Source organism: Erythranthe guttata, chromosome 2, assembly GCF_056151865.1.
Source record: "Erythranthe guttata isolate IM_541 chromosome 2, IM_541, whole genome shotgun sequence".
Classification (NCBI taxonomy): domain Eukaryota; kingdom Viridiplantae; phylum Streptophyta; class Magnoliopsida; order Lamiales; family Phrymaceae; genus Erythranthe; species Erythranthe guttata.
This window is the reverse complement of record NC_142534.1, coordinates 1,106,922-1,122,562: the sequence shown is the minus strand read 5'-3', so window position 1 is coordinate 1,122,562 and position 15,641 is coordinate 1,106,922. Positions and strand designations below refer to the sequence as shown.

The window sequence follows — 15,641 nt, the reverse complement described above, 5'->3', positions numbered from 1 at the left end:
TTCAAAATATAGTATTTTTTTTCAAATTTTCATCCCTTTTAATCACTACAATTGACAATTAGTCAAGTGATCACGTGACAGTGACACAGCTCTTTAAACAACAATATGAATTCTCCCGTGCTCCAATCGTCACTCGCCACGTGTACAAATACGCCAAAAGAAGGTACTGCACAACTCGCACGCTGCAACTGCAAGCAATTCCTTAACAAGCCATGCAGCTGAAACGCAGTCCTCCTACCTCCCTCTGACCACCACACTTTTTTTTTCCCACTCTCTAAAACCCTAGAGCATTCAGAAAAACACAGGCCTCCTTTTTCTCTCTCTCTCCCTTCCACCAATCGTCTATTTCTCGGCCGCCGTCGTTTTTTTCTTCTCCGAAAGGTGATGTTTCCTGGTCTCGTGAATACTGATTACTCGCTTTTCGTATCTGTATGCTCGGTGCTTCTATTTCTCTGTCTCTGGTTTTGTATTTTTTTCCCCCCAATTTTTTTACTCTGAATTTCCGAATGTTCAATATTCTGCGTTTATCAAGCTAATTTTGACAAGTGATGATTCAATCGTAATTTTTAGTGTTGTAGTTCATCAATTTTATCGAGTTTCTGAATGTTCGATCCTGCGTTAATCAGGACATTAAATGCTGCTCTAATTTTGGCAAGTGATAACGCAACCGTAGATTTTACTGTTGTAATTTATTGAGCTCCTTTGTTCAGCTTCTTCTTTGCGCCAACCGATTGACTGGCCTTCTTCGCTCTTAATTTACAAGCTTCTTCTACGGAAATATATGTATTATATGTTTGTGATGGAGTCTATATTTTGTTTTTGCGATTGCTAAGTTGTTTCTGTATGTGATTCATCTCAAGTTCTAAATACCTTTGCCAACACCTCTGTACTATCATCTATGGCAGCCAGGTGATTTAATTTGAAAAAAATGTCTGACTTCATAACTGAAGAGGATACCGAGTACCGACATCAGTCATGTTTTCTGGTCTTGTGAATATTGAATACCTTCTTTTCGCATCTGTACGCTTTACTGCTCTGTCTTTGGTTTTGTGTGTGCTTTTTTTCCCCAAAATTCTACTGTGAATTTCTGAATGTTCGATAATGCTACGTTTATCATGATATTAAATGGTGCTCTAATCAAGTGACGATGCAATCGTAATTTTCATTGTTGTAGTTTATTGAGTTATTGAGTTTATGAATGTTCGATGCTGAGTTTATCAAGACATTAAATGGTGCTCCAATTTTGGCAAGTGATTATACAACCGTAGTTTCTAGTGTCGTAGTTCATTGGTTTATTGAGTTTCTTTCTTCTACGAAAATACATTATATGTTTGTGATGAAGTTCTATGTTTTGTTACTGCGAATTTGCGATTGCTAAGTTACTTCTGTTATTCATTGTAAGCTCATAAATACCTTTACCAACACCTCTACACTGTCATCTACTGCAGGTGATTAATTTGGAAAAATGTGTGACTCGATAACCGACGAAGATACCGACATCAGCGAGTCCGAGTTAGAAGACCATGCCGATTCGTGTTATGAGAAATTGAAGCAAGCTGGTGAGACAGTAAAAATATCAGAAACTGAATACCGTTGCCCCTATTGTCCTAAGAAAAAGAAGCGGATATTTGGATTCAATGATCTTTTACAACATGCATCTGGGGTAAGCCGTGGCTCACAGAAAAGGGGGATAAAAGATAGAGGAAGGCATTTAGGCCTGGTGAAATATATTCAGAAGGAACTCAAAGGTGAGAGTATTCCAGAAAATACAGCGGACAACAATGAGATTCACAAAAGTTGTGATCTGAACGAGCTTTATGTGTGGCCATGGATGGGGATTGTAGCAAATATTCCCGTTGAGTGGAAGAATGGGCGTTATACTGGGCAGAGCGGCTCGAAACTTAGGGATGAGCTGACGGAGAAGGGCTTTAACCCGTTGAGGGTTCACCCTTTGTGGAATTTTAAGGGTTTCTCTGGATATGCGATTGTAGAATTTAGGAATGAGTGGCTTGGACTTAGCGACGCCTTGAGGTTTGAGAAGGCGTATGAGGTGATTCATCAAGGAAAGAGTGACTACTTTGAGACTGAAAATTATTGGGGCAAGCTGTATTGTTGGGTGGCTAAGGATGATGATTTCCACGCAGAAAATGTGGTTGGTGACTATCTAAGAAGGAATGGAGATTTGAAGACATTAACGCAGTATCAAGAGGAAGAGCACACTAAAAATAGCAAACTACTCTCCAATTTGACGAGCACGGTTGAAGGTCAGAATATGCGGCTTATAGAAATGGAGACCAAGTACAAAGAGACTTCCGTATCCCTGAGCAGTTTGATGAGCCAAAAAGATGAGATGCTCCAAGCTTTTAATGAAGGTATATACAGGGTTTTCATCATTTGGTTATAGTTCTCTCAGTTTTCAGTTTCTTTATGGTTCTACAAGCTCATTATACTAATCATTCTGTTAAACAATTTTATTAGAAAGGAAAAAGATGCAGCAGACTGCGAGACATCAACTCCAACAGATTTTTCAGGAGCATGAAAGAACCGCAAAGCAGCTGGAAGTGCAGAGGAATGAGCTCAAGCAGCATGAGAAAGAGCTGGAGGAACGTGAAGCTCGGAATGAGAACGAGAGACTAAAGCTTAGTTTTGAAAAAGAACAGGTATTCTGATCCTTGTAACTAAATATGTCTTTTACCACGCTCACTCTCACATTCCCTTGTGACAATATGTAATATAGGCACGGAAAACCAATTTGTGATTTGTACATGAGGATTAAATTCCACAAGATTTTGTGTTTATTTTGCATTGTGTATCAATATAGAAGCATATAATGAGGGTATTGCTGCAGAACCTCACCCTCTTTTTTTTTTTTTTTTTCTAACCTGATCTCCGTTATGAATTGGCAGATATTTAAGAAATCAGGGTAAAATTACTACAGCGGATAATAGTAGCGCATTTGTTCTGTATTTATCACACACATTTTTAACGTATTCCCGATATGGCCTCAAAATATGCTATTGTTGCAAAGTCTTGATAATTCTTCTTGTTATTCAGAATGAGAGAGCAATCTTAGAGCAAAAGAAGGCCGATGAAAATGTTTTAAGGTTGGCAGAAGATCATGAGGTACTATTTTTCTTTTCAGTTAATTGAATAAATGAGTTTTGGGTTGCTATGGATATTTAATAAACTTCATAACTTTCTGCTAGAGAGAGAAAGAAGCACTACAGAGAACAATGATCGAATTAGAAAAGAAACTCGATGCAAAGCATGCACTAGAGCTGGAGATACGATGTCTCAAAGGGAATTTGCAGGTAGCAAAGCACATAGGAGATGATGGAGATGATGGAGATGAGGAAGTAACGAAGAAGTTGCATAGCATAGAACAAGAACTAAAAGACAAGGAAGAAGAACTTGAAGATCTTGAGCAACTCAGTCAAGCTCTTATTATCAAAGAACGCAAAAGCAATGATGAATTACAAGAAGCTCGAAAGGAATTAATTGCGGTAAGCATTCAATAGTTGTGTTCGTATGACAACCTTTTCATTTAATGCCTAATAATGTCGATGGATTTCTTTTTGCTTGTGTGTGTTTGTATGTTCTATCAGTGAACTTTGTCCAATTTTTAATGGAACCCATATATAACGTCAAACTATTCTAAAACCAAGAATGGAATTTACACTTGAATAACTAATGTAAGTTTTCCAATTTTTACAGAGATATTAACATTTTAATAAAAAAAATCTCAGTAAGTGAAACTTTAGGACTTTTTGCTCAAGGAGCAACTATACAGAATAGTATATTTAAATCCCTTATGTATTCCTTTTTCGTGTTATGTTTGTAACACTTAATCATTTATTTAAAATGTGAGAAAACAATTTTTCTTAGGTCTTGATGGAACTATCGTCTGAGGCGTCCATTGGAATCAAGAGAATGGGTGAGCTAGATAGTAAAGCCTTCATAGCAGCAGCTAAAAGAAAGTATATGGAGCACGAAGTAGACGAGAAAGCTGCTGAGCTATGTACTGGGTGGCAATATCAACTAAAGAAAGCCAATTGGCACCCTTTCAAGAATGTTCCAGCTGAAGATGGTAAAGGTCACAAGGTACATATTGTTTACATTCCATGCATGAAAAGTTGTGTTATGTTTTGCTTTTTGAACTATTATGTATTAGTTATACTTTCTTCCAATAGTAACTTAGTAATTTTGAACATGCATCCCCTATATAGGTAGCATTTTCGACCAATTAGCTTCTTAAAGAGGAATATAAAGACCATGCTCTATTAGGCCTCGTTTGGTTGGCAAGATAGGATTGATTAGCCAAAATAAGATTAAATAATCTAATGAAAACCTAATTGTGTTATTGGACAATGGAAGATTCAACATATAAATCTCCCTAAAAAGCAAAATTAGCTAAGATAAATAATATTTCCGGGTCGACCCGAAAAATTATTGGGTTTACCATGAAACAAAGTCCAATTATTATTTAGTTAATCATGGTTAATCTCCCCAACCAAACGAGGCCTAATTTCATTGCATTTCAGTTTGCCGTTCAGCTATAATTGCAATGAGTTGGAAGAAAAATGTACTAAAGTTACTTGTACCTTAAATGGCCTTTGTTTTGTACTTGTTGAAACTCTTCCATGTTCAACTGCATAATTAAAGGACTCATTTTATGATTATCAACTTCAGACAATTGTGGACGGAGAAGATAAGATAATGAAAAAACTGAAGAACCAGTTAGGTGAAGACGCTTACCGAGCTGTGGCAACTGCTTTGATGGAGCTGAATGAGTACAATCCCAGTGGCAGATACGTAGTTTCGGAGCTGTGGAATAACGACCACGAAAGAAAAGCAACTCTCAAAGAAGGAATTTCACAGTTGCTGGACCAATGGAGGATGCTGAAAAAGAAGAAACGGTGCTAGATTCCTGGCTAGCTAACTTAGTAGGAAATACAGGGGAAGGTCGACTTGGGTAAAGGTTACATACTTCTGGTGAATAATTGGTATTATTTAGGCTCTTGATTCTGATCATTTTTTGTCAATCGATGTTTCTAGCTGATTTTGATAGATCAGTAGTTCAGAAAGATGGTGCTCGGAAATCCCCTAGCACCGTTTCTCGGTTATTTTTATTCTTATAGACACCTAGCTCTTTGAAACGAAACTGCATCAAGTAATTTTGTCAATTGTTTGATTAGTGTGAAAGACGAAAGTACTCCGGAGAAAAGATTAACATATCTCTTGACTTAATGGAGGTATCTGGAGAAATTTACTTAGGTTTGATGTATTAATCAACGCAAACGAAAAAGGGTAGTAATCGTAATATTAAATAAGTAGCTCAAAAAGGGCATTGGGCTTTACATGCCTTTACTACAGTACAAACAGTTGATCGAGACCATGGCACATCATTTCCATTCATCCACTGAAGTTGTCTGTTAAAAAGATCACAAAGATTACAAGAAATACAAACACAGTTACAGTATCACACAGCCAACAACTGGATATTTCGCACGTTTCCTGATTTTTTTTTTTTTCAGAAAGAGAGAATCACCGCTCTGCAGTCACCCAATCAGATTACTCTTCTATGCCCGCCAAAAGCCCAAATCTGCCACGGAAAAAAAAACGTTACAAGTTTTTATCAATTTTCACTGTTTTAATTTCAAACAATTTGACAATATATACAGTAAATCAATAAGCCACTATATCAAGTAGCACTAACCTTGAGGTTTGTGTCATAACTTCCTGTACACAAGGCACTCCCATCAGCTGACAGTCCCAAACAGCTGATCCTACTCCTTCCATCATGAGAATTTTGAAGAGACCCCAAATCCAAAACCACCTGTTCATTTGAAATTACGGTTAAAGAGTTGAATAGAAATGCGTTCGATGACACTACATTCATCAGAGGATCAATGCAACACTAGGTGTGGAAATCGAACGGATCGGATCCGTAATTGACACTTTTGGAAAAAAAATCGAATTTTGTCGGACGTGAAAAACTAGTTCCGTTCCAAAAAAAGTCGGAAAAATCAGAAATTGGAATGAAAACACTTATTCGAAAATTGGAAATTTTCGGATCAGAATCCGCAGAATTCAGAAATTCCAATTCGGTAAGAAAAAATGTTGTTCCAGAATCAGAAATGGTCGAATAGGAATCGGTGGAATTCGAAATTTCCAATTCCAATTTCCACCCCCATGCAACACCCACTGAAGAAGCAATTCAAAAAATTACGACAAAGATGGAAACCCATTTTAATTTTGTTGACAAAGGAAAAATATACAGACCACTAACAAAGAACATATATAACATTACCTGTGCCAATAGAGTGTCCCAGACATAGCAAGCTCCGTTAGTGTACCCTGCAAATAGGAGCCTCCCAGAAATGGAAAACGCAATTGAAGTCACTTGAGGAGGCTCACTATCACCACTGTGTGGTTGACTGTACTCTTGTAACTGATGCCCAGTTCTAATGTCAAACAGTCTGCAAGTCCCATCATCTGACCCTGTTCCAAATCTATTCCCATCAGGAAAAAACTTCACAGTATTAACATCTCCCTCATGACCATGGAAAGTTCGAACAGCTCTACTAGCAACACGAGTATCCCACAAACGGGCAGTTGAATCACACGAGCCGGACACAAACATTCTCGAGTTTGTTCCATTGATCGACACACTGCAACAAAAAAAAAACCCTTTCTTGTGAAGTCCGTAACGAAATATTTTTTTTGATAGCTTTTGACACTCAATTATATATCATCTAAGAAGTTAATTCATAATTACCAAGAAATAGTTCATCTGAATTTTTTTTCTCTATTTTTTTACTAGTTGAGCAAAATCACAAAAAATCGTATGCTATAACTCACGTTTTTTGCTAAAAATAGCTGAAATGATGATATTTTTTTTTAATAGTTTTTAACACTCCAACATATAGCGTAGAAGATTTTAATTCATAATTAGTCACGAAATAGTTCATCAAAATTTTGTTTCACTAATTTTTGACTAGCCGAGCAAAATCACAAAAAATAGTACACTATAGCTCATTGTTTTGCTAAAAATAGCTGAAACTGGTCATACATTCTTTTAGTAGTTTCTAACACTCAAATATATAGCATAAATATGTTATTTCACAATTAGTCAAGAAACAGTTCATCAAAAAAAAAATTCACTAATTAAAAAGCTCGAAAATGACGATAAGGTAACAATAAAATACCTTTGAACATCAGCAGTATGGCCAGACTGAAACTCGCCTCCAAATACAGAAGTTCTCAGGCCAGTAGTTATATCCCATAGAACACATGTTTGGTCACCAGATGCAGTTATAAGGTGTGTATCTTCGTCAGGTACATACTGACATGACGAAACATAACCCTTATGCCCGCTAAGGGTTCTTGATACTGGCAGATTACCATCTTTGTCGGTCGGAGAGTTGAGGTTAAATATAGAGCACATACTATCAAGGCCACCACATGCGACTGATTGGCCACTGGGAGAGAAGGCACAGGTCATGACCCATGCACAAGGTAGCTTAATTGCATGAGTTTTCTGGCTTGTCAGAGCATTCCATACTATTAATCTGCCATCTTGAGATGCACTCACGATGCGATTCTTTTCGGGAGTCCAATCCAGTGAATACACCTAAAAGATTCATTTGAGAGTTGAGATTTTACATACCAAAAGGATTTAGCAACTTTTTCGAGATTTTAATGAGATCCCACACACTTCATTTAATAAATATGGCCATGTAACGCATAATTGATGACATCGTGAAATGCTAATGCAGACTTCTGAAATATGTAACTTAAAAATCTTTGACAAATTGCCAAAAGGGATACGTCACCCACATGCCTATGTGCATTGCAGAATTCTGATTAACCTACTCTTAATTGCAATTCAGAACGCCCAACGAATCTTCACTGTGTATCGCATAGAAAATAGAAGGAAAGTGCAGAAGTTCTGAAGGCCAGCGATTGGAATTAGACGCGAGATAGCTTCACTTTAAAGTCAGTTGCACAGAATCTAAGCCAAAGAAAGAAAGAACTCAAACTAGCCACCTGGTTTGAGCTGAGAGCTCGTCAAATTATAGAGCTTACTATTATCTAAAACGTGTTCAGGTTTACTTATTAAATGCAACACGTTTTTGCTAATAAAAGATGCCTATATCCCTAATATCTGGAGCTACGGAGACGTGCCACGTGCCACGTGGACTGGATGCATGCATATGTTCAACAGCTGCTTGTTAGTTTCCTTATTGAGCTCACTCACGACGACTGATCATAACACTACGTGAGTCCATGTTCAAATCTGATAAACTAATGAAGTAAAAGTGGAACTGCAAAAATCCTTAGCTTTTATTATTATTTATTCATGAGATCTAGATATTAGTTTTAGGAAAACCTACAGCTACTAAAAAATTTATACTCGGATATCACGCACATGCAGTAAATCCACCTTTCAGAAGTCTATGAAAGAAGTTCCAATAGTGTAAGGTTGAATTAGACTCCTAGTTTTGAATCCAAAACGAGAAATCGAATCCAAGAGATAGTTAACAGGCATCCAATTTCCAGACATTTACATAAGGAACTTTCTCGTCCAAGGATCTTAATTATAATGCTACTTAAGGTATATTTAGACGTATCCCACCCATAACTTCTTCACGCCATAAGAATTATCAAAATAGATTAATAGTATACCGTAGACTAACGATTAATTATCTCGTGCTCCCTAAACAAGTAACTGGAAATCTAATCAATGCAATCCTACATTGAAAAACCAAATTCCCCCGAAAAAATCCCAAGATATATTTAGATGTATACAAAGGACAGATATGTATTGAATTGATCCATATGGGTTCACATGTAGAAATTAAAATTGCCGCACTGAAAAATTCCGAAAGTTAAGAAACGGTTTACCTTGCCCGTGTGCCCTTGCAGAGTTCGGCAACAAACCAGATCAGTCGGACCAAAAGTCACCGGAGTCTTCCCCTGCGAACGCGCGTACCCCGCCACTGAAAAAAAATTACAGAGGATTAATTCCGACGAAATTCGAGCCAGAATAAACAGATCTAAGGAAATGGCGAGAAACTACTAAATCCAAAAGACTCAAAATCACAAAATTAAACTGGAATTGGAAAAAAAAGGAAGATGAATTGGAACCATCGGTGTCGAGAAGAAGAAGACGCTTCTGCTTTAATCTATCTCTGAGTGAATTAACAGTTTCTGTGGCGGCCATGTGACGCTCTTTCAGGTCAGCAACTGACATCTTCTTCTCCACCACAAATCAAGGAAAAACACAAAAGGAACACACACAAAAAAAAAACTACCAATTCAGCTTCATTTGAACCCTAATTTCCGCAATTCAAACAAAATTCGAAACTGAAAATCAAAAAATTAAAAGAAGAAATGATTTTCAGAAACGGAATTGAGGTTCGGGCGGCGGGGGTGCGGTGGTGTTATCGGGAAGGTGGACTGTGAAGACTTTGAGAAGAAAGGGATGTTTTTTGTGGAAATGGAGAGAGGTAATTGACTGGTTTTGTAATGCACTGGGGCCCACTTTTTTTGCTGACGTGGATTATACACGTATAAAATATAAAATCACTGGTGAATAAATCGTGGCATTCCGACTAAGGTTTTTGTGCTTGTTAATTGGTTTGATTAATACTACTGGCTTCCCCAGGCAGTATAGCCTAATCAATAATCATTATGTTTAAAAATTAAAATTCTAATTTTTAATTATGGATTATTGAACTAATTGCAATATTCAAACATATATCACATTTAGATTAGAAAAAAACATTAAATTTGGACAATGGTTTCTATAGTACCTAAATCTGAAATTGAACTCAATTTAAAATGTATGGAGTAAATGTGCTTTTGAGCTGATGAATTCAAAATAACAATGATTTCCTCGACCCAATATTAATTACTGGGTCCTCATAGGTCACAAATAAATCGAAGGATCTTTGATCTTTCAGTATTTAATAAAAGAAAAATGGCAAATTACGAGGACTCGTGATGTAAAATTAAATTACGAAAAATCGCCTCTTGTTTGGGTAATTACAATCACCCTTCAACTGTGTACTGCCTTATTCGTAAAAAATATATATTTGAGAGGTGATTAGTAATTACCGAAAAAGAAAGGGGTTTCTTTTTTGTAATTTGCCCTAAAAAAATATTTTTATTAAAAAATCAGAAAGTAAATTGAAGCTTAAATTCCTATTCAAAATAAAAAAATTTAAAGGATACCCTACAATAGGAAAAAAAATTATTTATTGGCACCATAAAATCTGTACACATATTTTCATCATTATTACAAAATTGAAATTACATGAATTAACTACCAAAATTATACGAGTTATCATGTACTTCCACCACCATAAATGCAACCATTGCAACCTGCAACATAAAAAAAGATGTCCCAAATATGAAAAAGATTAAAGAGTTAAACATTTTTCACAAGCACATATATAACAACAAATAAATAAATAAAAACCACAAAAAATATTTATTAAAAAATTAAAAAGGGACTTCTTACAATGATTAGCAGTAGCGAGTGTGGCTGTCTGCTTGAAGTCGCAGCCCCGTGGTTTCCTGCCAGTAAATTGATATTTAAATCGATATATTCGATTCGTAGCATAATCAAGATTTTCCTGCCCAAATCATGCACCAACCTGCAAATGGGCTCGGATTCACTCGAGTCGCCGGAGTTGTTGGACCTGGATTCACAGGACTCACCGGAGTTGTTGGAGCTGGATTCACCGGAGTCGCCGGAGTTGTTACCGGTGATGGAGTTGTCGCCGGAGTTTTTCCCGGCGGCGGAGTCGCCGGAGTTGTTTGATACGACCCAACATTATGGAATAGGATAGTTAGATTAGAATTGCAACTTAATTGAGTTCTTTTTCCTTACGTATTATTTAGTTGATAGGATTCCTTTTATTTCTTAGTTAGTATTTATCTTTTCATGGTTTTCCTAGGTCATTAGGACTCTATTAGTTTAGTATAAATATAAGCACGTAGGTTTAGGATTAATTATGCAGAATAATAAAACTCTTTTCTTAGTATTTTCTTGCAAATTGCGTAGAAAACACTGTCGATACTTTTGAGATCGCATCAATTGGTATCAAGAGCGAGGTTGCGATAACATCAAAGCTCCGTTACGATCATGGCAACGAACAAAGAGAGATTCGATAGGCTGGAAAACTCCGTACAAGAGATCCAAGCCTCGATGCAGCAGATGCAGCGGTTTCTCGAACGAGGTCATGAACGACAAAATCCATGGGGGAGAAGGAACGGTTCGTCTCAACCATCATCAGGCGATTCGTCGGGAAACGAAAGTGAGGGCAGCCATGCATCTAATGCTTCGATTAGGAGTCGGGCATCAGGACGCGGCGAGCGTGAAAGGCGGCGTACCCAGGTAAAGATGGACTTTCCGAAGTTCGGTGGTGAAGAGCCTCGAGTGTGGCTCAGCCGTGCGAAGCAATTCTTTCTGGCCAATGACCTGCACGGCCACAAGAAAGTGATGCTTGCATCATATCACTTGGAGGGGGATGCCAACCAGTGGTGGCAATGGTTCGAACGTTCGAATCGGGGTCATCGGATCTCGTGGGGGCAATTCGAGAAGGGTATTCTACTGCGCTTTGGCCACGGAGACTACGAAGACCCAAACGAATCGATGTGCCGGCTGAGGCAGAAAGGAGACTTTCGGGAATACTTGGGGGATTTTGAGCGCTTAATGAATTGTCTACCGTATTGGTCGGAAGAGGCGCTCATGGGTGCGTTCATGGCAGGTCTTCAAGAGGAAATAGCAGGCGACGTACGGCTATTCAGACCCAAGGATTTACAAACAGCCATCGAGCTAGCCAAACGAAAAGAGGAACAGCTGCAAGTTGGAAAGAAATCGGGAGGCGGGACGATCCCGGTCACGACAATGGCAGCAGGACGAGAATCGGTTAGCTCTGGGACTCGACGACTGACTTGGGATGAGTTGCAACAACGACGTGAGAAAAATTTATGCTATAATTGTGACGAGAAGTTCGTCCGAGGCCACCAATGTAAACGGGCGCAAGCTTTGTTGATTGAAATTGATGGGTCGGGAGTCGAAGGCGACAAAAAAATTGAGGAAGAGCCCCATATTTCCCTTAATGCGTTAGAAGGGGAGGATGGAGTGTCAACGATGCGTTTGACGGGCATGCTTAAGAATAAACCAATTGAGGTATTAATTGACAGTGGTTCGAGTCTCAATTTTATTAACCCGAACTTGGCTAGTCGACTACAGATGCACGCTACTCCAACTAAACCATTCTCAGTTAGAGTGGCGAACGGGGAAAAATTAGAGTGCCGAGATAAATATGAATTGAATGTGATAACATTGCAAGGATACGAGTTCCAGACCAATCTATTTGCTTTACCAATAAATGGGTTGGACGTGGTACTAGGTATGCCTTGGCTCGAGAGTCTTGGACCGATGTGGATTGATTACGGTATGAGAACGATGAAGTTTAAGGACGGCGGTCGAGAATACCACATTCAAGGAAGAACGAGAGGCAAGATTCCTGTGAAGAATTCTTCAAAACTAAATCTTGAGGACAAGATTCGTTTTGAAGGGGAAGGGAATGATACGACCCAACATTATGGAATAGGATAGTTAGATTAGAATTGCAACTTAATTGAGTTCTTTTTCCTTACGTATTATTTAGTTGATAGGATTCCTTTTATTTCTTAGTTAGTATTTATCTTTTCATGGTTTTCCTAGGTCATTAGGACTCTATTAGTTTAGTATAAATATAAGCACGTAGGTTTAGGATTAATTATGCAGAATAATAAAACTCTTTTCTTAGTATTTTCTTGCAAATTGCGTAGAAAACACTGTCGATACTTTTGAGATCGCATCATTGTTGGTGCTGCCGGGGCTGCTGGGGTTGGTGCAGGAGTCTACGCAAATCAACCAAGCATGAAATACACGAAAATTCCAATAATACGACCGTTTAATTTCATTTAAAAACGTTTAATTCCAATGCCGAAAGAATTGACTGACCTTTGTGGTCTTGGAGAGGCTAACATCGTAAATAGGAGAAAGATCAGGCTTATAAAGCCCAAACGACCGCTCCGAACCGGGCCCCGGTTTCAAATCCTCGTCATACAGCGCGAAAATATACGTGTCGACGGATTTACCAGGCATAAGTGGCGTGCCGACCATTGACCTAAGATGGTTAATCAAGTTTCCGTTATAGGCTTTTGCACTGTCCAAACTCGGACCAACTTCGTTCGAATCTCCTTTATAAGGCCATCCTGTTTCAGCAACAACTATCTCGACATCCTTAAATCCCATTCCTTTCAATGCAGAGTGCACCGAATCGACCTGCGCATCGAACATGTTCATGTATTTGATACCCGATCCAGAATCCACTCGTCCGGCATTCGGTTGGAACAAACAGAAGGCCAAAGTTTCGGGCCGAGGGTCACTTTGATATGCAAAGAAAGGGTATGGATTTATCATAAACGGCGAACCATTTGAACTATGAAACTGTAGCAACGCTTTCATTGTGTCTCCGTATCCAAATGCCCCCGACGAAGGGGGGTCTGATTGGCTTAAGACCGCCATGGAATGTACCGTCGAAACCTTGACTTTCCCGCCCAATGATGCTGTCATTAATTTGACATTGCAATGCTTTAGAATTATTGATGCACCACTCTGTTTATAGAAGTTATTGACTTAAACTATATATTAGGGTTTATCTATGCGTATCTTATCGCTCGAGACTTACTATAAGAGGTGGAAATCGGACGGATCAGAATTGACACTTTCGGAAAAAAAATCAATATTTTTTGGATCGGAATTTGGAAATTCCAAAATTTTATTCACCTATAATATAAAATATATATGTAATAATATTAAATATTGATATCAATAAGTGTAATTTTCGGAATATAATCGGAATTTTTTGTAAATCAAATCAGATCGGAATATAATATGCATTCCAATTCCGTTTGGAAAAAAATCGAAATTTTCGGAATTTTGAATGAAAAATGATTTTCTAAAATCGGAAAATTTTCGGATTGGAATCGGAGGAATTCGGAAATTCCGTTCTAATTTCCGCCCATACTAAGTATGGTGAAATATTTAGGATTTCCTTGCTAGTTCATGACATTTTCGGTGGAATTATTGCGCAAATTTCTCGGTAGATTAAATCCTATATTAAGCACAGTTAGTAAGCAGATTAGATAAATAGTCATGCTTAAGTTGTAGATTTGGGGACCCCTTAAGAATAGGCAAGTTAAAAGTTAAAGCTATTACCAAAATCTTCATCTAGGGTTCAATAATCCAGTTATGGAAATGGCAGGGGTGTAAATAATACCTGCATTGAGGGCGTTTTGGACATTTTGCATAGCAGGCAGGAGCTGGGAGACGAGATTCTGATCCGGTGACGTCACCACCTCGTTACCAACGCTCACAACAATGATCTTGCTAGCCGGGTAATACGCCAGCACGTTCGAGTAGACCCAATTGCCCGCGAAATTCGGGTCGGTAGCGAGCGCCGGAATATCCCCGTTGGCGGCGCCGATCACTATCCCGATGCCGGTGTTGGCCAGCGCCTTGATTATCACAGGGTCGGCTCCGTACAGCCGCACCTTCTCGATGCTCGTTGACTGCAATAGCTTGGCCGTCGCCTCCGCCGGCGGAAGGTTGTCCGCCACCTGGCCGTAATTCACTCCGATGAAAGACTGCGAATCTTAATTCAAAAAATAAAAAATTGAAATAAAAGAATTAAACGTCGAGAAAAAAAACGTCTTCTCCTTTGACCAATAAAAATTAAAAAAAAAAAATAATAAAACCGCTCAATGAGTTGCACCGAGTTTTCTAGAGTGAATAGCACTTTCATACACAAACACAAATTATTATTATATAATAAATTTTAGAAAAAAATCACAACTAGAAAACTGAAACTAGAGAGAGAAAGAAATTGACTTACTGGCAGGGTAAAAGGGCAAGAGTAAAAAAGAAAGAAGCAAGAAAAAAGATAGAGTAGAAGAATATTTCTGCAGAATTGGAGCCATGGCTATGGCTGAATATATCTATATAATACTGTATATATATGTGGAAATGGATACTATAAAGAAATCACATAAGTTTAGAGAGAGAGAGAATTATAATTTAGAAGTGTATCTTAGTAAGCAATGTTAGTATAAAGTGCGGAGTGTGGGAGAGGGTTGAAAATAGAAACGTGGAGAATGGGAGAAGAAGAAAGGGGGGAAAGAATAAAGATGGTGGGATTGAGATGTGAAGATAATTTATTTATTTTTTTATGTTATTGGTTAATTGAAATAATTTTGAATATTCATCACCATACTATATACAATTCTAGTACTAATTAAAGTATATCCTAAATATTCATAAATGCTCATTTTTTTATGTATTGTTATGTTGGAGTGGTTTTGAGGAACATGGTATTTGAATTTGCTGTGTTTTTTTCTATGTTCTTTACTTCTTTCCATCAATAATTAAGATGTTGTCTCCTCTCCCGTAAGGGATAGTGTAACAGTTGGAGCAAGTGAGTCTGTGTTAATTGACCAAAGTTCGAATTCCCTTGCAAATGATCACTAGGTCGAGTTTGTCACACATGGTTAGTCTAGTCTGATTTACGTCTCTC

The 15,641-nt window shown here is 38.0% G+C and overlaps 4 protein-coding genes across 5 annotated transcripts; 2 read left to right on the top strand and 2 right to left on the bottom strand.

Annotated features, from left to right (window-relative positions):
* The first annotated feature begins 44 nt into the window (after positions 1–44).
* LOC105957642 (protein INVOLVED IN DE NOVO 2) lies at positions 45–5,247 on the top strand. The gene is made up of 7 exons (XM_088822724.1): positions 45–381; positions 1,449–2,372; positions 2,479–2,660; positions 3,055–3,123; positions 3,207–3,503; positions 3,886–4,101; positions 4,690–5,247. Exons 2-7 carry the CDS (start codon positions 1,466–1,468, stop codon positions 4,921–4,923), a joined length of 1,905 nt encoding a protein of 634 aa, XP_088678850.1. The 5' UTR covers positions 45–381; positions 1,449–1,465; the 3' UTR covers positions 4,924–5,247.
* A 10-nt stretch (positions 5,248–5,257) lies between these two features.
* Positions 5,258–9,612, bottom strand: AGB1 (GTP binding protein beta 1). Its single transcript, XM_012981591.2, has 6 exons — positions 9,151–9,612; positions 8,908–9,002; positions 7,209–7,633; positions 6,311–6,671; positions 5,717–5,836; positions 5,258–5,602 (listed from the first exon to the last, which is right to left on the bottom strand). Exons 1-6 carry the CDS (start codon positions 9,254–9,256, stop codon positions 5,567–5,569), a joined length of 1,143 nt encoding a protein of 380 aa, XP_012837045.1. The 5' UTR covers positions 9,257–9,612; the 3' UTR covers positions 5,258–5,566.
* A 634-nt stretch (positions 9,613–10,246) lies between these two features.
* On the bottom strand, positions 10,247–15,312 carry LOC105957643 (O-Glycosyl hydrolases family 17 protein). 2 transcript variants are annotated; one of them, XM_088822730.1, is made up of 7 exons: positions 14,964–15,312; positions 14,349–14,723; positions 13,028–13,635; positions 12,886–12,924; positions 10,665–10,825; positions 10,529–10,584; positions 10,247–10,389 (listed from the first exon to the last, which is right to left on the bottom strand). In XM_088822730.1, exons 1-7 carry the CDS (start codon positions 15,046–15,048, stop codon positions 10,352–10,354), a joined length of 1,362 nt encoding a protein of 453 aa, XP_088678856.1. In that variant the 5' UTR covers positions 15,049–15,312; the 3' UTR covers positions 10,247–10,351. The 2 variants fall into 2 exon arrangements, with proteins under 2 accessions (XP_088678856.1, XP_012837044.2); XM_012981590.2 differs by having other exon boundaries at positions 10,665–10,828; positions 12,890–12,924; positions 14,964–15,221.
* Positions 11,066–12,755, top strand: LOC148772074 (uncharacterized). Its single transcript, XM_088822727.1, has one exon. The coding sequence runs from the start codon at positions 11,156–11,158 to the stop codon at positions 12,635–12,637; it is 1,482 nt and encodes a 493-aa protein (XP_088678853.1). The 5' UTR covers positions 11,066–11,155; the 3' UTR covers positions 12,638–12,755.
* Positions 15,313–15,641: the final 329 nt, after the last annotated feature.